Here is a 21,346-nt window from a genome sequence, read left to right on the forward strand (position 1 = left end):
CTCAAGATGTCGCGCCACTTCATTCACAGTATTCAGCAAACTGTCTATAACTGATATGAACATATCCGCGTCTCTTGCACGGCCACCAGTGCTACCAGTGCGGCGTGACTGTTTGTTTTCTGGTTTGCGCTGCCACCAAAAGTGCGTCACTTTCAAATCTTTTTAGCCTTTGCGCTATACACGCTTCTGGCAGCCTAAAATTAAATGAGAAACGGTTTTTCATGCATATTGATCTGAAGTGTTACAAATAAAATCGGCGAAAAAAAGGCTTAGATGGCGTTTCGATTGCCGCTGCCGGCGGTGCGCTGTCGTCGTTTCGATGGGGGCGACACCTGAAGGCCCGGACGCGAAGCTCCCATCATGCCACCGGCTTGGCGCTCCCGCCTAGAACCGCCGAGAGGAAGAGAACAGCCAATCGTGAAGCGGACAGCTTTCCGGAAGTAGACGCGCATACTGTGACGTCGGCACAGGGACCGTGAAGCGTTTCTCGCCTTTTAATAAATATAATTACTTTACAGAAAATTATTGTTTTTGCTTCTCAAGCTCAAACACTCTTTCAAACAGCAACAGCTTTGAGTGATGATATTTAATAATGGTAGTTTTTTTTGACGTCGTCGCTAGATGGTGTCGCGCACGCGAAAAAAAAAAAGAGAAAAGTAGCGGCTGTCGTAGTTTCAAAATGTCGTCCGATCGCAACGTCTGCGTTGGTTCTCGGGTGTCGGATCGTCAAAAGGAGCTTCTGCTGGCTTTTGTGAAAGAGCACCCACAGATCGCGACGCTGTCGTGCCCGCTGGAGCCGTCTTTCACGAGGGAGGACCGGGACGACATGTGGCAGGAGCTAGTAGCGCTTTTGAACGAAGAAGTCCCTGCGCGTAACACCAGGGCCCAGTGGCAGGCCCGATGGAGGAATGAGCGCTACTATTCGCAGCAGGGTCTTGCCAAACTCCGAGGGCAGCAGAGGTGAGTGCGAGCACAATTGTATTGTGGTCGGTCATCTTACACGTCCCGCTTGTGCTTTACAGCGGCACCCGAGGCGGCCAGATTTCGGATTACCGCGGCCGCGTCGTGCTTGACAGGGACGAGTGTGCGAGGCCCATAGTTCGTGTGGTCTGAATCGGTAAGCACTGGCTTAGAATATCATTGTTACTTGTATGCTGCGAACAAGTGGGCTCGTTTGCTTCGAGCCATTACGCGCTGTTAGTTTTACTTTTTCAAACAATATCGAGTGGATCACCCGGCCGCCGCGTTAGCTGAGGTGCTAACACGTTGCGCCGCCCAGAACAGAATGCGAAACAGCCACATTTGCGGTGATGACGAAAGAACAGCTGCGAACTATATTTCGAAGCTCATTAGAGCACCCTACGTGTTCCAACCCATTTCTCAGACCCTCGAGTCGAGTGAGGTGCGTAGCCAGTAGGCTTGCCTCCCTCCACCCCTCTCTCCGAAGTCTGTGTGTCATAGCATGCCGCTGTTGAAACATTCTAAAAAAACATTGCTATTGTCCACTTCCATTCCATACTTCTTATTGCACTCAGTGTGTCAATCAAGAAACTTCTTACTATAACAGGTGAGCCCTGCTCCAGCTGCTACTGGTGTGGCTGAAGAGGATGTGGCCCAGGATCTTCCCCGTGCCCCAACTCGTAAGTTTCGCTGATGTTTTTGATTAACTGTAGATGGTGTTACATGCTCACAGGTGATGCTCATGCGTGCAGGCATATGTTTGTGAAGAGATGACATCTGTGGGCATAAAGACAAAAGGCTGCACAAAAGAAATTTGGCAAACGGTTGCAGGAGCTAGTTGTATGCATAACTGTCAGATGGAATAAACAGGTGTCCTGCCTTGCAGTTATGGTGAAATGTAGCAAAAAGGTAGCATTGCAAAAATGTTCAACATCTTGAAATGTTTCCCTGTTTTGTCAATTGCTTCAAAAGTGAAACTGAAAATGTGCTATTGCTAAATATACTGTTCAAAAAGCAAGCTCGTTATATAACTTTTTCACATACCATCATACACAAATGCACATGTTTGCACCTGTGTTACACCTGCTTGCTGTATGTTTTGCATACTGCAGCAGCTAGGGTTTCGGAAGGAGATTGTGTCAGTCATCGCGTAAAGCCGGGCAAACGATTGTGCAGCCCTGAAAAGGGCTGTTTGGTTGCTTCTCATGCAGAGATGGTTAGAGGCGTGAGATGCGTTTGATGAGATGAGCGAAAATGAATTCCGGCACCGCTTTGGTCTGTCCAAACGAAGTGCGTTGGTTGTGCGGTGAACCAAGCACCATTCATGGATGCCGTTGGGTCAGTGGATTTTCAACAGAGAGGAAATTGTTGCACACACTCAAACTCTTCACGAACAGAAGCTTCCAGTGAAGAGTCGGTAGCAGGAAATTTATAGATGATAATGGCAACACATTTCTTGGTTTCCAGCTCATGCCGCAGCTGCGAGATGGGGGCAACCGGCAGGCCGAGGCGCTGGAGTTACTAGCCGCAAACACCAGGCGGCAGGGGCCAGGCATCATTGGAAAGCTGCGCCAGGTTCAACTTCTCGGTGACGCGGTCCACAAATTGCAAGGCGTTGGTACCCTCGCCCGGGCCCTCATTGCAGCGGAAGGCACCTGCACAGTGATTTGTAAAGACTAGTTGTACATATATGTAGATTTATTTTTGTTCACATCACGAGCTATGATACGCTGGTTTGCTTCAATGGTGCCCTGCAATTTTCTTTCAGTTAATTTTCTTTTTCTGCATATCAGAAGCACTGATGTGCTGTTTCATTGTACATAGTAAAGTGTAGATCAATGGTAAATCTTGTCCTGCGATGTCATTTGTTTTTAATCTCGTCGTGCGAGGTGATGCATTCAGCAGTTTTGTAGTACATGTGCATAGCACAGTGTGGTTTCATTTATAAATCATGTTTTGCCATGTCATTTTTTAAAATCTCATTATACAAAGTCATGCATTGAGCAATTTTGTAGTATATGCACAGAGTGCACTGTAGTGTATCTTTATGTTTATAGTGTATACGTGTAGAATATTGTGGCACACTGTACGTTTTCTATCGATTTTTACACATCCTAGAAAAAAAGAAAAGCGTTTGTGAAAGGTCTAGGTTGCACAATTTTGAAATATTGCAAGACCAAAAAACAGTTGACGAATACGTGTTCTGTTGCTTAGAAGTGTTTAGATAACAGGATTGGGTACAAACAGAAATCAATAATAGAGGAAGACATATCAGCAACCAACAACTTGCATTTTTTAGCGAGTTCAATTAATACCGGTTCGACTGTGCCTTGTTTTCATGTAATACAATGACTTTCGTGCTGCGAGACGCGTGTGTTGTTGCAGAGGAGCAGCAGGCACTTTGTAATAACTCCATTTGTATATTATAAAAGGAAGCTACTTTTGTATTCTTTTCCTTGGCATTAAATTTAAAGGATATTTATTTATTTTGCTTTTTATGTGCATTGCTCGTGATACTTGTAATAAAATTTCAATTCTGACACCACCCTTGTTGTTCATTTCATTTACAAGCACGATTCTTGTTGCATTAAAGCTACCGCATCTTGCTGTCCTGATTCAAACAGCCTTTTCCGGTTACCACTTTGGCTGTGAATGGCACCATGTGCCATTCACAGTTGAGCTCTCGCTTGTGCTTAGTGTGAAGCGCCATATTTTACAACCTGGTCGAAGCATTTCATCAGCATGGCGTTGTGTGACAAGGGGGCATAGGTCGGCAAAATCACTCATGAGTCGACTCACTCAGATTCAGATCGAGCTGTGAGTCCAAGTGAGTAATACATTGGTGAGTTCGAGTCCGGGTGAAAACATTTTAGTGAGCCTGAGTCCGAGTGAATCCGCTTGAGGAAAATTTTGGTGAGTCTGAGTTTGAGTGAGCCCCAAGAGCAAAATATATTTCACGAGTGAGTCAGGGTGAGCTTCACATTTTTTGCCAACCTATTCAAGGGGGTTATTCATTGATAGGAGAACGCTGTTTCGTTGATATGTGTAGCAAACATTTGAAGCGTAGTAAAAAAAAAACAGTGACAAACACATTGAACAAAGACAAACACGCACCACGCAATGCTGCCGAGGTCGTTGCAGGCGGCGGCGTACTCTGCGCAGGTGCTCAAGCATGCAGGCCCTGTAGTTCTCGAAACAGGTTCACTACACGGTTGCGCTGCTGCTGGCTCCCGTTGTGGTGGTGGTGGTGGTGGTAGCTCAGCTGCTGCTGGCAGCAGTCAGCATCGTCGGTGTCGTCATCGTTTCCTTCGAGAACAGGCTCATGTGCCGCCAACGCAATGTCGTGCAGAGCTGCACAAGCAGCAATGATGCTTGAGCAGCTGTGCACAAGCTTACAGCGATGCACCACTCCACAACATTGCGCAATGGCGGTGTGGGCCTTGTTGTAGTGGTCATCAGGGGTGCCACGAGCTGGTCGTCCGGGCACTGGTGTCAGGAACCACGGTTCTAATGTATAGCTGGAGTCTCCTGCACGAGGTCGGCATGACAGCTGTAGTGATAACATCTTGAATGTGGCAAGCATTGACAGCACTTACCAAGCAAGCCGAAGTTTTGCTTCCAGGTGCTGACGGAGAGGGCTCCCCCGCCATACCCACTAGTCGTGACATGACCCCAGGAAACATGGACTGACATCCAGAGGTCGGCATCACATGTCTGCAGAATTCAATTCAGTCAAAATTGTACCCATAAATGACCTTGGGTACAATGTTGGGTATTATGTTAATGTAACTACATCTGTCTTCACTGTTACTGACTGTTGAAACATAGCTATGGACAAATCATCGACAGGGTAGGACTTGTACCATAAGTTCTAACACGAGGACAATGCAGTGTCAAAGGGTAGTCTGCATGTTTACTGCTTGGACCAACCCATCATTCAGCCACCAAAGCCTTTTAACCAAATTATTGCTGTATGTTTAAGGCAATGTATCACGAAATATCTACAACACGAAAAACTTCGACTGAAAAAAGGGTTATGAAACAATGCGTATTTAATGTACATGCTAGGGCGCGTTCCGAGGGACCGAAATAAAGTTTATTCATCCATCCATGTATTGATCCATGTAACGTCCATCACGACAATGAACAATAAGGACATACTACGGCACATTCTGGGAGCGCTAATCTCAACAAATACAAATCGAGAATCAAGCTTCGGGTACACATGGCGAACGAGCAACGGTAATATTATGCACTGTGTAGGCCGCTGAACCAATGTGTACTCCGCGTCACATGATTTCATCGCTTATCCTAAGCGAAGTGCCCTGAAACGAACCAATTCCCGTTCTGGATAGCTCGAAAATACCGCTCCCACTTATACTCAGTTGCAACAGCCTCAGTAAAGCGGAAAGTTTAAGCGATATAAATGAAACAATTCGTTACGCATACAATGCATGAATAATACTCACGATCGTGGTGTTGAATGCGTAGAGTCCCTTCCCCATGTAATGCGTCGTGTCCGCGGAGCTCAGGCCATGGGGCTTCGGGATTGCGATGAGCGTACCATCCACGCACCCGACCACAACGGGAATCTGCCCGAGCCGCGCGAACGCCGCCTTTGTTCGCTCTTCGCGTCTGTGGTCTCCGGAAAAGGCCACCCACCGTTTTTGCCCGTGAGCGACAGTAATGGCGTGTTCCTGACGGACGACTGCGACAGGCCGCTGAATTCCTCGCAGCCGACAGCTCGCTGGAAGCATCCGATCGCAAAAATCTCAGCGTGCACAACGCCTTCCGCTCTGTTTAAATCCCACTGGTTCGTTGGCACCCGATGACGGGGCCGAGATCGTCGCACAACCAAGGTACAGTACGTTTCGAGAAACGAAAGCGACGCCGGAATTCACACTCGCTCATCTCTTCAAACGCATTTCGCACCATCTGCTTCGAGAAACGCCAACGTAGCAAGGAAGCACCGTTGCAAGCGCCATTTCCTCAAAATCAGCTGTTGCGGCAGCCGCAACCGCCGCATCACTCGAAATACATGCCGTGCGACGCCATTGTTCGCTCGAGAGAACGCGAGCGAACGGGCTCGCTCTCCGTTCACTTTTAGCAGACGACATGCTCGTTATGACGCGGCATGACGTCATCAAAAAAGAAAACATCAAGGAAAAAAAAGAAATGGCCACGCCCCTTAGAATGGCGTGAGTTGTCCGGCTTCAGCCAATCAGCGCGCTTGTTCTCCCCCAGGAGAACGAACAAGCGGAACGAACAGATCTCCGATCGCCCCGCGAAGCGGTAACTCCAGGAGGGTGATCCTCGCTCTCATTGGCTAGTTCGATGCAGACGTCACCGCTCCGTATAACATCGCTTTCTGGGGAATTCTAGGGACGGTGCATCGTCAACCACGAGAGAAATCAAGAGCTCGATTATTCCCTATGAGGCGATGCCAAGTTTTCCCAGTTTACCTACAGTTCCTGCCGATACCGCAAAAAGTGAGCCTCGCGTTCCCGTCCCCCGAGTTAGCGGAGAGCGATTCTTTTCTCCTGTCGGACGCTCTCGATGGACGGCCTGTCCAGACAAACCGAACAGATTCTCGCCATGATGCGACGGGTTTCAAACAGGCGCTCGGGACTGCAAGAGCGGGACCTGCTGCGATTGGTACAAGCCTGTGTGATCAGTCGCATCACCTACCATCTCCCCTTCCACAGACTTACCCAGTCCGAGCAGATGCGGATTGACGTAATGCTGCGAAAGGCGACCAAGCTCGCTCACGGACTCCCACACTACACCGCCACGACACGTTTGCTAGCCCTAGGGACGCATAACACGCTCAGTGAGCTCCTGGAAGCTCAGTGGACCAGCCAAAGACAACGCCTTCTGCTCACACCCACTGGGCGGCACCTCCTCTCGAGACTGGGATACCCAGTCTTGCCCAATGACGTCGAGGACACCACCATCGCTCTCCCTCCCTGGGTCCGTAGAACCTTAAAGGTGCACCCGCTACCCCGGAACATGAGTCCTGAGCATGACGCGGGACGCCGGCGCGCTCGTGTTCGGTACCTGGTGCGCATGCTCGGTGACATCCCTGAAACAAATACGCTATACACCGATGCCGCACGTTGCTGCAACGGGTATTCTGCGGTAGTGTTGGACGGCGGTGAAACTTTACTTACGGCCGCCTCTCTGCGGAGTGCTACACCTACAGACGGCGAAGTCCTTGGTGTCGCGCTTGCTGTACAACAAGCTCTTCAGATTCCTGGAGAGGTGTACATATTAACCGATTCCCAGCAAGCATGCCGAGCCTTTTTGATGGGACGCGGAATCCCCAAGGCGGCTCACTACATCCTACACAAGTCGTCAAACATAAACATAGACACATCCAGCCCACAACGTATCCACTTGCTCTGGACTCCTGGCCATGCCTCATTGCCGGGTAATGACCACGCTCACGCGGTCGCTCGAGAAATTGCCCACCGAGCTGCCCGGCATGGCGAGGCCGAGAGTCCAGATCAAGTGGGTCCTCCACTCACATACCGAGACATATTAACATACTACACCAGAGCTAGACAAACCATGTCCCCGCCACCACCGTCGTTCTCGCGAGAGGAAGAGGTGGCACTCCGCCAACTTCAAACGAATACTTTCCCCAACCTCCTCTCCATGCATAAATTCTACCCTGACCGCTACGCAGACTCTTGTCCGGGCTGTGGCAGCTCCCCAACGGCGTTCCATGTCACGGTGGAGTGCACCGCAAAATTATTCCCTCCCCTTCCAGTCATCCTGTGCCCCTTCCGCACCAAAGAGCTGTGGGACGATGCCCTCTGCGACGGGCCTCCCGAGGTCCGCCAGGCATTGGTTGGACGGGCCCGTGTCGTCGCTGCGATCATCATAGGGACCCCGGACTAGGGTTCCCTCCCACATGCTTGGTTTATATATTTTAATAAAATGTTTTCTCTCTCTCTCTCGATGGACGGCAGCGAAAGCGCCGGGGCGCGCGCTAGCACCTCCACGAGACTTGACAAGATCTGCACTTTCTGCGACAAGGCTTTTTCAAATGCGAGCAATTTAAAAAGGCACATAAAAAATGTCCATGGAGAAGAGGCCTTGGCAACAGCAAAAACAAAGGAGTAAACAACCGGAGTAAACAACCGGTTAAACTGTGTCGGGAGCAAGGCGTAACGTATGAAGTCCTTCACTGGTCATGAAGCACTTGTTATGTCTGTGCATCATCAGATGCACTACCTTAGACATTTTCTATTGCACTGCGCTACTAGTACTCACGTCTGCAAAATACATATATCGCACATGTCCGCATCTGCCAATAACTTAGACCTAGCACGAGCAAGCGGAATAGCACATACTGAGACAGCGACGCAGCAAGCAAGACAACACACGCTCTCGTGTCGACTTGCTTACACCGTCCCTGCCTCGGTGTGAGCTATTCCGCTTGCGTTATGTATGTACACGAACAAGCCCAAGCTACTCTTCTTGCGTACAAGCATTTCTACGGGACACTTAAAATGTGTGCAGCTTCATGCAATACATGAAGGGAAAAAAAACGCAAAACACTTCTCAAACCATTCACGGAAACTACGTAGAGTCAGCACACATGACACCAATGAAAATGCCTCAACCTAGAGCTGTTGCCAGTACATTTGGTTCATAGGCGCATTTGGTTCATAGCACTGCACATTGCGTTTTCACACCTCACTTGCCTGTATTTCTTTTCCCAAGAATCGGTTTCAGTGCTAATGAAGACGTGCTTGAAACGACCTGCCACGTTTTAAGTGGTAACGAATTAACGCAACTTTACTAGCTCGGAAGCTGTGGACACACGCCCACCCCGTTCATGCCTCTCACACACACCCATCACGCACCACGCGATTGTACTACGTGTTCCGCGTGTTCGGTGGTTGTACCTAAACCGTCCCTAGACACACTCTCTGCTCCTAGGTGAAGATGTACCTAGATGAGCTATCGCTTTGATCACGTGACTTTATGCCCACGTGACCTGAGGATCGTTCTCCTGCATTTACCTCCTCGCGATCGCCCCTCCGGTCAGCCCGGTGCCTGGGTGCGAGACTATCCGCTCGGCTCGCCAGCAGCCTGGGTGCGAGACAGGCGTGCTGTGTATATAAGCATTACATGGCGCATAATTTTACTGAAGGGCAGCTATAGCAGGCTGTACAAAAAAAAAAAAAAAAGAGTGAACGCTTCTCGTCTTTCATTTTATATTTTCCGTCAGTACGCTTACAATTCAGCTTACAATTCGTAGAAGGCTTTTTTACAAACCAACATCAAATGCGAGCGCACTAAACACGTTCAAGTGCTGTCTGGTGAACTGTGGCGCACTAGCTTGTATCAAACTATAGCGAACGAAAAGCGTCTGCTTCTTCTTGCAAGCAGCTGCAATCCATTGGAGACATGGAGCGTGATGACACTTCATAATGCAAGCAAATCCGACATTCAAACCTGAACACTTGCGAAATTGCCACCAAAAGAGAGCCTTTAATTAGGCTTCTCTTATGCGCGATGAAACTGTTCCTATTAGTTTATGAGATAATAATAGTAGCAGTTATCATTTACACAAAGCCGAGCATTGGACGAGTTGGTGCAAGTTAACCATGTCGAACTGTAGCGACTGTAGTGCATGAAAACACGCGATCGGTTCTTTCGCAAAAAACTGTTTTGTGCTCGCGCAGCGATCGTGGATGAGCCTCTTGTGCCGCAGTTCGAAGTGTTTATCACGCTCCGAATCCGCAGCGCAAGAACGGCAGCATAGCTATATTTATCACGCTCTTCGATATGTAGAGGAGGTCGTGATGTAAATGTAACAGGTACGCTGACATTTCATACTAGTGGAGCAAAACTCGAAATAACAGAGATCGCTACTTGTGGCAAGGCAGCACATTGCAGCACCTTCGCTCTGTTTCGCCCTCGATGTCCGTCAATCAAGCAAAGACAGTACTAGACGTTCTCTGAGGCAGTCACGACGAAGTCGCTACGGCAGCTACGGGACACCGGTTCATGGACTACGTTGTCGAAACGAAAGCTGCATGGAGGAAGGCTCGCGGTCATCATCACTGCTTTCTGGCAAGAGGAACGTAGGAAACGCAAACGCGCGCAGTTGATGTCATGACCTGCCAGTCATATTCGTCGGGCACTTACACCTTGTAGCCTCATATGCCAATTTTGGTATGTACCAAGTTAAGTAGGCGATCACATAGAACACCCAATACGTAGGCGGCAAGATAGTGTTGGGACCAAGGTTAGAACTCTGCAGCGGCCCGGTAGCCGCATCGCAGCGCGCATCGCCTGATCGATGCAACAGGGATCTGTCGCTTGATGCCTTTTCATCTGTCGTGTTGCGTGAGATCGTAGCAGTCACATGTAGTGTCAGCGATTCCACAAGACTGCGTTCGGGATTCGGTTGCGAAATCGAAGCCATGGAGCGGGGCCCCCGTAAGTGTAATTTGCTTGCGGTGTTCCAGTTGCTTGTTAGGCCACAAGCGCCCGGCTGGCTGGAGAAATGGCAAACACTTTTTTGCACGATTATATTGCGATGCCAGCCCCGCGTCGCCATGCTGTCCTCCTTTTTCTTTCATTCGCAGGCCTCAAGTGCTACTGTGATATCTGCACCAATCACACCTGTGAAACCGATGGCATATGTTTCGCCACCACAACAAAATCCAAGAAGGGCGCCCTCATGCACCAGTACCGGTGAGCCTACTCGTCACTCGTGCCTATCAAAGTGTACAGGGTCGCAATTTGAGGTTGCTAAAGAAAAGAGTGATCAGAGATTGTTGTTTAACAAGGTCTCTAGAAAGATTCGTTAGTGAGTGCTCAGGCAGTAAGTGCTGATTCAGTTCTGTGCTACAGACGGGGGAACTCTGTGTGCCTAAGTGTTGATCAGCTAATGGTTCGAACATTCCAATTTAATCCCAGAACAGAAAAATCTAAACTGGTTTAAACCATATGTGGGCACGTACTCAGTTTAGATTTGATTGGAGAATTCGCTTTCAGAAAGTATTCATTTCTATCACGGACAGGAGCCTCAAACGAAAGTGGTCACTGTTTAAGAGCTGCAGGTGCTCCAAAGATGCGTCGTAGTTAAGGAGTAAAATTTTTTTATATAATTGTACTTATGCAATTTCTCATGTCTTTCACTGGCCAATGCTGGTGGGAGACAATTTTTTTGCACCACTTTCTTATCATTAAAGTAGCTGACAACTGGCCAAAACATGTGATTAGATCCTGGTTTAATGAAAATGCCAGGAATTATGGTGACAGATGCAAGCATGCTTCTTGCGATTTGAGGATTATATTTTTAAATTGTGCTTAAAAGTCGGAAAAAATAAACCGGTGTGTCGTTCAGCCTAGCAGGAGAGCTTTGATGCTGCGCTGTGGAGTTGTTTCACTTGGTGTATGCAGTCTGATGCTTTTATGTACACCAGAATAATTACTCAAAATCAGAGTGTGTGTATCGTTATCCATCCCCCACTCCTTTGTGTGCTGCTTGTAAGGTAAAAGTAATAATTATAATTGTTGGGGTTTAACGTCCTGAAATGACGATATGATTATGAGAGACGCCGTAGTGGAGGGCTCCGTAAATTTTGACCACCTGGGGTTCTTTAACGTGCATCGGGCCTCGAGCGTTTTCGCCTCCATCGAGAATGCGGCCGGGATTCGATCCCGCGACCTGTGGGTCAGCAGTCGAGCACCATAATCACTAGACCACCGTGGCGGGTATGAGGTAAAAGGAGTTTAACGCTGAGAAGCGGTGCTTGCATGCGAAGTGCACGGACCGTTGTTACACTCGCCTCTGACTGTTTGGAACATGTTCATAGTCACCACAGATTGAAAAATTCGGATTATAAATGCTGCTTGGCGTTTTCTGCATTATCATTCCACGATTAGACACACTGACCGGTAAGCATTCCATTGCATAAAGAAAGCGTGCACTATAAAAATTGGTTGTCGGTCCGTTTAAGAATGCCCTGCTTTTAGCCAGCCCATGAATTTGTTGTTTCAGTTAATACAATTATTTGGCCAATCTCATCGTCCTTACATCCCATTATATGTGGTGCCGTAATATCCCACTTGCCTATTTCAAAGAAGAAGCGCATGTGCTGCATCCTTGTGCAAGCACATCTTTCGGCTCTGTGAGGAAACTGTACGTCACGTAAGCTATACATGAGTAAATGTACAAAACAAGTTTTCTTGGTGCCCCTACCTTTTGAAAAACCCCACGCTCCGAAGCCGAGTGTCTTACCCACTGATCTAAATACGAATGCTAGGAGATTGTGCATATGTATGTACCATATGAATGTGATGCACTGGCGGTACAAAACAAACCGGCTTTGTTCAAATATTTCGTGTTGGTAGAATAAAAGCCCTCTCTAGGACAACCTGTCTTGGAGGAATGCTAAACACGCTTTTCGGTGGCTGAGGGGTTCTGTGGGGCCACACTGATGAGCGCTAGGAGGAAGATACAAGATGCGACTCGACAACCACGTTCCATGATTGAAAGTATTTAGACAACCCCCAAAGGAGGTTCCATGTGGACTTTTACATTACTGTCATTATCTTGGTACACCAGGTAGGAGAAAGTAATTTTTCATTTAAGAGCTCCCAAATTGCTACATAGGTGTGTCAAATAAATTGAATAATCCGTGGTACTTGAACCACAGTGCAAAAAGACGAGACCAAGAATATAGCGGACACAAACTAGTTTATGAGGCGAAACATTTGCTTTTTACACCAACTGACAAGCATATGCGCATGCTCATTGTCAAAAAGAACACTTGTAAAAATGTACAAAGCATATACACCTTGCCTCCCACACGCATATGTCAACTTGAGCCCGTATTTAGCAAGCCGATCTCCTCACTTGATAAGACTACAAAAAAGGATCAAGCTTCCATCACTGTGTCGGTATCCAGGTGAACAAACAGTATCAACGAAGAATGGTGTCCAACCTCATTTGAAACAGTGCTTTGCCAGATTTGTTCATTTCTTTGTTAAAGGGACACTAAAGCCAAATAACAATTTATGTCAGAGTGAAAGCTCAATGTATGACAACGTCTAAAATGGCAGTAATATCAACAGCAGTGCCCTACTTACCGAGAAATTAAGCTAAATGTATCACACGACATGTGCCACGAGTGGGACATTTTGGAAATGATCCCGATGACGTGAGAGCGTCCGACTACAATTAATCACTAGTAATCAAGCTAGCTGCAATAAAAAAAAAGTATGTTCCATGCATCAAGAGATGTGACAAAATGCTGCTTGTTCGTTTCTGTTTGATTCATGGAAAAAAGAACCTCTTTGGCGTTGCCATGGGGAACGGCGCGCGTGGTTCAAAGGTTTTGTTTTTGCTGAACTGCGCTTTGCCCGGTGCCCGGCTTCGCTCATGCAGTCGCGTCTCAGTGGTAGTTTCGGTATCGCGTACTGCCGCGTGTGTTTTGTACGCTTGTGAAAGTCGCTCTGACAAAGTTCGACAAAATCCCGCATGCATGTGATGTTGCCCGATGCTCGAATGGTGCATGCCGCTGTGCAGTAAAGGCTGGCAATGTTGGGCACGGCAACAGTGATGTCAGAAAGACCGCTTTCAGGTGGATGATTTGAAGTGTGCTAACGTGATACGGATCACTAAAACGTGATTTTATTTCAAGATAAGCACTTCCTTATCACAAAAGTAGCACTGCGAGGTTTCTGGACCGCTATTTCAACAATCAACGTCGACTTAATATTTGCCTTTAGTGTCCCTTGAATGATGGTACATTCGACTGGTCGTTTTCGAGCGCTCTCACGACGTGCGTCACGTTCGGCTGGTCGAAATCGAGCGCTCTGAATACGTTCGACTGGTTCTTTCAGAGCACTACGCTCCATCTCAGAGCGCTCTGAGGCGCTCTCACTTGGAAGTCGGAGCGCGACCGAGATCTGGCACAGCTCCGGTCACGTGAGTTTGACGGTTTCCGTCAGTGCGTCATCCGCTGCGGCGTTTGTAGCAGAAGTTCTGTGCGAGCGCCGTCCATGTTCTGCAGTACGCTGCTTCGCAACCTCAAGGACGCAAGCTACATGAAGCATGCCGAAGAAATGGTACACAAAGGCTTTAGCCATGCCATTGGTGCTTCTTTCTGTCATGGAAGCCGACGATGACAGTAGCAGCAGCAGTGGCTCCGACGACATCCGTAGGATTTGCGAAGACAAGTTTGATGAATTGTTCTACCCCCCCCGAAAAGGATACCTAAAGTCATTAATTATGTTGGAAGTGCAGTCCGGACATATACCGAGAAGGAGGTAAGCAATGAAATGAAATAAATACCACAAAATAAACTACAAAGAAGAAAACAAAAGTACAATACTTAGTTTTTTCTCATTATCAGCACATTAGCAGTTTCGCAAGGTTTATACGTCTCTAATTACGTACTTCCGCTTTCGGTTTCTGGTTGCTCCAGCGAGGTGCTGTACGTTCGGCTCGGACAATCTTGCTCCGTTTCCGATCTCGAGCTTCCCAGATGTCGTAGCAATCTGAGTCGGAGCGTGGCGGCGCCCAGTCGAATGTACCATGAATTCTGGTCCTCAAGCAGTCCCACATTAACACACCTGCCTGTCTGTCCTATATAAGTTCGGCCACACGATAAAGGGGTCTGGTAGACAATACCAGTCTTACAAGGAACAAGCTTATTTTCCTTCCTGCCCATTCCCTCACTCTTTGCACCACAGCACCCACCCTGCCCACTTTCTTTAGATGCGAAACTTTGCCCCTACTTCCATAAACTGGTGTGGAAGGGCATGGACGTAGGGAATTACCACTAGGTATTCTTACGTCCTTCATCCAGACAGGCAGGTGTGTTAATGTGAGACTGCTTGAGCACCAGAATTCATTAACAAAGAAATTGTCCAATCTGACAGTGCTTGTTATTTGGCTTAGAAAGGAAATGTTTTTTCGAATAAACTCGGTTGCAAGAACAGCATTGTTTGTGTGCTCTCTTTCTTGATCTCGTCTGTTGTGCGTTGTTGTTCAGGCACCATGGATTTCAACCAACTAACCCAGTAGCCTTCTTCCTAAGGCAACAATGCTAAGAGAGATGCCGTAATGGTGGTGGGCCTAATTGTGACCCCTTGTAGCACGTGACCTTCTTGCATTAACGCGACGCCATTGCCATAATGGCAGGCCCATGCAAACTTATTTCACCTTGTGTAGAAATATATGTAGCAATGAATAGAATATTTGGGAATTGAGTTTTTCTCATGTAAAAATTCAATTTGGAAATTCTTATTCAGACACCCATAGTTTAAACCATGGTTAATGTTGGTTGGATAAACATTTTTGTAAACTTTTGCAATTTTTTCTTTATTTCTATGGGGGTGATAAAATGAATGAAACCTTTTCTCACAATTTGCTAGAAAGATGGGCATACTTGTCCCCTTTGTTTATTGTTGTACCTGAACCCTATTTCTCTTTGCATTAAAAAAAAATTGCCTGTCACAGATTTGGCATTTTCATCTTGGTCATGCAAATGGAAGAAGATGGAAATTCAGTGTAAATTGCAGCTATCGGTGTGTCTGTGACAGAATTCTGCCGAACAGCATTTCAGTTAGCATACACAGCTTCAAGCCTTCTGTAAAGTGGCCTGGTTCAATAAAACCTCGTGGGCCTCGTTAACGGATGCTGCTTCCTGTGCGACATTCTTGGTAGGATGACATGACATTAGTGATGATTGATTTATGTGTTAGCCATTCGCGTGAGAAAGAAGTTTGTTTGATGTTCCTTCACCACCAGCCTGGATGAAGTCTTGCATGCACAAGCTGTTCTGTTACTCTAATGATTCCCTTTAATGCTGGCTTCTCCTAATGTTGTGTTATTCATTGCAACATCTTGTTCTTTTCTTCTCTGCCCCAAAGTTATCGACCGTGGGCACTTTGAGAAGTGCTTGAAACTATTTTCATTCATCGGGATATATCCTTTTTATCATACATGCACAGTTTTAAGAGATTGTGTTCTCTACCATAGAGGCTTTTTCATGTTAATATTCAGACCTGTGCTGGGCAGGTTGCAGGTACCTTTACCTGCAACCTGCCCCAGTTTAGAATTTTGAATATGTACTTGTTACAGACGTGTGGTGGCGCCCTGTGTCAGCAGTGATAATTTAATGGGAAATAACTTTGCACTGGGATTATCTCAGTATCCCTTTAGAGCAGGGGTAGGCACCCTATTGAGGCATAGGGCGGAGTTGCATGAAGCCGACACGGCGGGGGCCGCACAGCAAATAGGGGAGGGGACTTTACAGGCAAAGAAAAATTCGGCGAATTGACAACAATGATATTCAAAACAGGAATAGAAATCATGTTTATTTTAAGCATGCATACCACAGGGTTGCGATTTATCAACCTAGGTTAGAGGAAAAAAGACACAAAAACCTTTTTCAATGTGATTTTTGGTGCTGAATGTTCTTGGCCAACTAGTGAATGTCTACATCAAGATTTCTCAACGACAGGCGCAGGAAATCGTGGAGGTCTTCATCGGCTACTAGTAGGTGGGGTGGGTGTGTTCTGATGTCGTGCCGGGGGCCGCATAATACTGCCCTGCGGGTTACCCACTCCTGCTTTAGAGCATTCATTTAGGGTCCTATATGGGTAAGCGTGGTTTCAGTTCCCAGTGATGGGGGCAAAATGCAAAGAACAGCCGTTGCAGAACCCTTGTAATTACGGCATTCCTCATAATCACATTGTGCATGTAAAGATTACCAGGGTCCTACGAGTAGTGGAAGGACAGTACGTGTGCCTCGAGTACAGCACATTCAAAGGGTTGCTGACACTGCCCGGTAGGGACTTTTCAGACATCAGGAGAGCAGTGCTGATGAGGCTCCTATAAGCATGCAAGCCGCATATTATTGCACTGCATGTGTCAGGGAGTTTACAACTTCATGTCCAAAGCAGCCAGAAAGTGCTTGCTCTCTTCTTTGCAAGGTTGCTATGTTGCTAGTGGGAATAGCAGTCCTAACAGGTAATGGCTGACTCCTTGATTGCAAGCAGACCTGAGTGATAATAGATGTCTGCATTGTCAAAAAAAGTATGTCATATTTGTTATTGTGGTGTCGATTGATTGTTGTTTCTATTACGTTCATATAAACCACATCTTTCAATATGTTTGTTTCCGAGTGTACCAGGTGTTTCCGAGTGAGCACGACAGGACTTGCCAGTGCATATTGTCTAGTAAACCAAAGCGCACATACCCTTCCAGTGCATGCTCCATCTTTTGCCCCTGGTGAGCTTGATGCTTGAACGCACTTCAAAATGCACAACCTGGAGTTCGCTGCAGGCAAGCTGGAAAGAAGCCAAAGGTAGTCCTGTGGCTGGCTATGGTTCATAATGTGGCTATCATGGCTACCATGTGCCAGTACTACGGACGCCTGAACTGGAAGTAGTGGCCAGCAGAAGAGAAAATTTTTGCATGGGGCCTTGACTCCTTGTGCAGTGCACTCGTGGGGACGAAAGGAGAGCCACTTGTAGATTGCATAAACTTGAAGAAATTTGAAAGTTTTCTCTTGCGGCAGTAGATTTATCACACGTCTAAATAACATGCTCCATTTCTGGGCATGCTAGTTAATGTAATCAGTCGGTAGTAAAGAGGTGAGTTTTTATTACCTGATAGCCTGCAGGATAAAGACTGCGAGAAGATTAAGTTGGGTGTGCAGATGTGCTCAGTAGTGTAAAATTGATACCATCTGCTTCAGAGTCTTGATGATTACCAGTGGCGTAAATCCAGAAGAATCACAAGGGGGGACACACATCTTGCCATGGTGGCCACTTTGTTTTTTGTAAATGCAGATTTTATTTTCAATTCTGTAAAAACTAAACTCATCCTTTGGAATAAAATAAAAAGAAAACGAGCATGTACCTTGGCGCCGGGCCAGGGAGCTTAGCCTAACAGCACTGAGCAGCCAATTTCTAGCATACCGTATTTACTCGAATCTAAGCCGATGTTTTTTTCGAAAAAACGATGTGCGAAAGTGGGGGGGTCGGCTTAGATTCGAGTACAATGAATAGGTTTTTTTACTTTTCTGGCCTTGCGAATTTCGGGGGTCGGCTTAGAATCGGGGCCGGCCTAGATTCGAGTAAATACGGTATTTTTAGCTAATCCGCCGTTCGGGGTAAACTGTCAAATGAATATACTAGGACTTTTTGTTATAAACCGTAGACATAGGCGTGCACACGAGGGGGGGGGCCAGGGGGGCGCCCCCCATATTAACCTAAGGGGGGCGCAAAGTCTGCCGCATACCATTATTCAGTCGTACCTGTCCCGTCATTGTTTAAAGAGCAGGGTTCTGGCCACGCAGATTGTTCACGATAATGCCGGCAAAGGCCCCTTATGTTGCATTCCTAGAACTGTTTACTTCCCATCTGCACTTCCGGTAAGCCAAGGACCAAAGGCACGTCATCACCACATTTTCATTTTTTCATAAATTGTGACGCACGTTGTCTCTTGGACTCTAATACCAGGAGGGGGGGCAGCAGGGTTATGGCCACTCGGATTGTTCACGATAATGGCGGCCGAATGGGGGCTGCAATAGAACTTTGCCCCCCCCCCCCTTTCCCTTTCCTTAATGGGGAATCCCGCGCACACCTATGTGCGTAAAGCTACAACTTTTCTTTAACTTGAGCTTAATTCCCCGTCCTGCAACCTGTAAGAAGAAGCCTCCCACGATCAAAACCTGTAATCTTTCTTGTAAAGCATGGTTATGCTCGCCGGTGACTTTTTTTAATAACACAATCATGGTGGAGCAATCGGATTCCTTCTTCATTGTCAGTGGACTCCAGCAAATCGTCGCCACAAATAAATAACGATAGATGATCGGGAATTCTTTTTTTATTTTCCATTTTGATGTGCAGCGTAATGAAATTTGCGGCCCGTCAGAAGTAATCCGTACCATTTCAGGAAGCTTTGAGTACCTTTTGAAATGAAAAGCAGATCTCACTTTCGTACTTCGTTTCGGCTATCTGGAAGGTCTTCAGATTGCTTCACAAGGGCTTCACATATAATAGCCCATAGCTGCCTTGATACAAGGTGCGTCGCCTAATTTATGGTGCGAATGATCTAATGATGCTGAAGCCTAAATTCTGATAAAAAAAAAAAAAAACGCTTTAGGGTCCCTTTAACTGTCAAGTAATTCAAATATAATGTTTGAAAAATAAATCTCAGGGGGGGACACTTGCAAGGGGTGTCCCCCCTTGACAGGTGACAGAACAGACTTTATAGGTAAGAGATAATGAGGTTCTGGGGTTAATGAAAATGCAAGGCGTTCGTACATTGAGGGATTGCTGTATCGATAATAACAGCGACTGTCAGCTGGGGTTTTCAAAACGGCCAGATTTCTGAGGGTTGCTGTTTAGAACACCAGGCAAAGTATCAAGGAAAAGGGAAGCGACATACAACTGAAAGGTAAGCTTTCCCTGCCTCGTGTAAGTTTTTTCTCAGGCTTTGCAGAAGTTATTTTTTTTTCTTGTTTTCTAGAAATGATTTCTTTTTTTAACCAAGGTTAATGGTGGTTAGCTCATATTGAAATAACTGAAATGTGTTTAGTAGCAAGCTCAGTGATATTTGTCCGACCAGTTTGCTTCAGGTGTCCAGGTGTGAAAAGCAGTACTAAAAGGAGTGCAGAAAGTGTCAAGTCCGTTATTATTAATCACAAGTTGCCTTTATTGTGTAGGTGTATTATTTTATTCTATGATTCTCATTTCAGAAGGGTAATATTTAAGAGCGTCTGAATTACATTATGGTCACCAATTTCGCGGGGATAAGACATAAAAAAACACAGGCTGGTCGGATTGTTAGTTAATGTTCTGAAATGTAGGCGGAGCCCTGCACGAGGCATGTTGGCAGGGCTCGCCCTGCCATTGCCCTAACACAATTGGGTTAAGTTGAAGTTAAAGCAGCCATCGAGGAAGTCTTTTTCAATTCTACTATGTCATGTAATTTACATTCCAATCATGCGCTTCCTTGACACCAACAATATTTTTCACCCATGTTCACCCATAACTTGCATGGTATCCTTGATACTAACACAGATCGATGCTATTTTTCTGGATTACGCTAAAGCACTCGACAAGTTACCCCACCAACAGCTGAACCTGTGTCCCAAAATTTTAAATTGGATTACAGAATTGCAAAGCGCATGGTATATAAATTTAAGTATTCAGATAATATTGCAGTGTCTGAGTGGTTGAAGATTTACTCTTTTACTACACTTTTATGCTGAATTTCTGGAAATATTGTCTTATATTACTAGTGTAGGCATGATAGCAGTGGTGACGGTGCATTGCATAGTCTCCTCGTGAGGAAGGACAATTTCCCAAGGGCTCGCCAATTCATGTGCGGTTTGAAATCACCTGATACATGGTGATTTCACTTTTGTTCAGGTTGTGTGTGAAGTTTTGTCTAATTTGTGGCTCTAATACATATGGTGTTATTGGACCCCATTTCAAGCACCACACATGAGGGAATTGGTGTATACCACACATTCATCTGCAAAAAGGCATAGTTGTACTTGAATCCAAAAGGAATAAGATGAGTGCAGAAACTGAGCCTTGGCATGCTTGCTCTGGAATAGACATCTAAATATTCGCAAACACTGTTGTTTATGACAGTGCACTGCTGTTGTGATAGCTTTAAAAATGATATACTCAAACACTTGATAACACATACTTGTCAGTGATGCCAATAGTCTGGCATTAGAGCCAGACCTTCGTATGGGAATAATTTTAATAATTTTTGCACATCTGCTAGTCCTCCGGAATTTGTAATGTTTTTGAGGGTGCTTCATAAATTTTACTGCATCAGCATTTATAAATAATTCTGCAATAGCATATCTGTTTAGAAATGCATTTGAAATGTCAACAGCCCTGGGGGATTTCATCACGCCGAGGTTTTGTAGGAGACAGAATTCCCTGTTAACTTACATCTAAGCTAGGCATTGCTTATTCGAATGAGTAAGGTGACATTGTAGCTTCTCTTGCAAGGACCGATGGGAAGAAGGGGTTTAAATGCTGTGGTGATGGATTTATGATTATGTTATGCAAGGCTTTATTTTTTTTGGGATATCTCCAAAACTTGCGTGCATTGCTATGCATAAATGATAGGACAGTGTCATGAAGTCGAGATTTGGCTTCTCAAACTTTTGCATCCATGCTAATGATCAGATTGTCCAGACCTTGCATTGCATTTGTTTTGCACTTGCACCTAATTTTTCATTTAAGCCAAGTTATGTCACGTGTGATCCATGGATAATGTCTGTCAATGTGTTTATGAGATGGACTAAAATTCCTTTAACGAAACGTACAAGATTCATGAATTGTAACCGCATGTGGTGTATGTCATTTG

At 46.2% G+C, this 21,346-nt stretch overlaps 1 protein-coding gene and 1 long non-coding RNA gene across 3 annotated transcripts; one reads left to right on the forward strand and one right to left on the reverse strand.

The window, feature by feature from the left end:
• Positions 1-691: 691 nt before the first annotated feature.
• LOC125756932 (uncharacterized) lies at positions 692-5,459 on the reverse strand. Its single transcript, XM_049411995.1, has 4 exons — positions 5,430-5,459; positions 4,557-4,674; positions 4,075-4,488; positions 692-2,615 (listed from the first exon to the last, which is right to left on the reverse strand). The coding sequence occupies exons 2-3, from the start codon at positions 4,651-4,653 to the stop codon at positions 4,127-4,129; spliced, it is 459 nt and encodes a 152-aa protein (XP_049267952.1). The 5' UTR covers positions 4,654-4,674; positions 5,430-5,459; the 3' UTR covers positions 692-2,615; positions 4,075-4,126.
• Positions 5,460-10,230: 4,771 nt separating this feature from the next.
• LOC119379477 (uncharacterized) lies at positions 10,231-15,948 on the forward strand. Of its 2 annotated transcripts, XR_005181209.2 has the most exons (3): positions 10,231-10,419; positions 10,569-10,677; positions 15,871-15,948. It is a non-coding gene; the product is annotated as an uncharacterized LOC119379477 (long non-coding RNA). The 2 variants fall into 2 exon arrangements; XR_007414888.1 differs by lacking the exon at positions 15,871-15,948 and having other exon boundaries at positions 10,569-10,680.
• The last annotated feature ends 5,398 nt before the right edge of the window (positions 15,949-21,346 follow it).

The sequence above is a fragment of the Rhipicephalus sanguineus genome, chromosome 1 (assembly GCF_013339695.2).
Source record: "Rhipicephalus sanguineus isolate Rsan-2018 chromosome 1, BIME_Rsan_1.4, whole genome shotgun sequence".
NCBI lineage: Eukaryota > Metazoa > Arthropoda > Arachnida > Ixodida > Ixodidae > Rhipicephalus > Rhipicephalus sanguineus.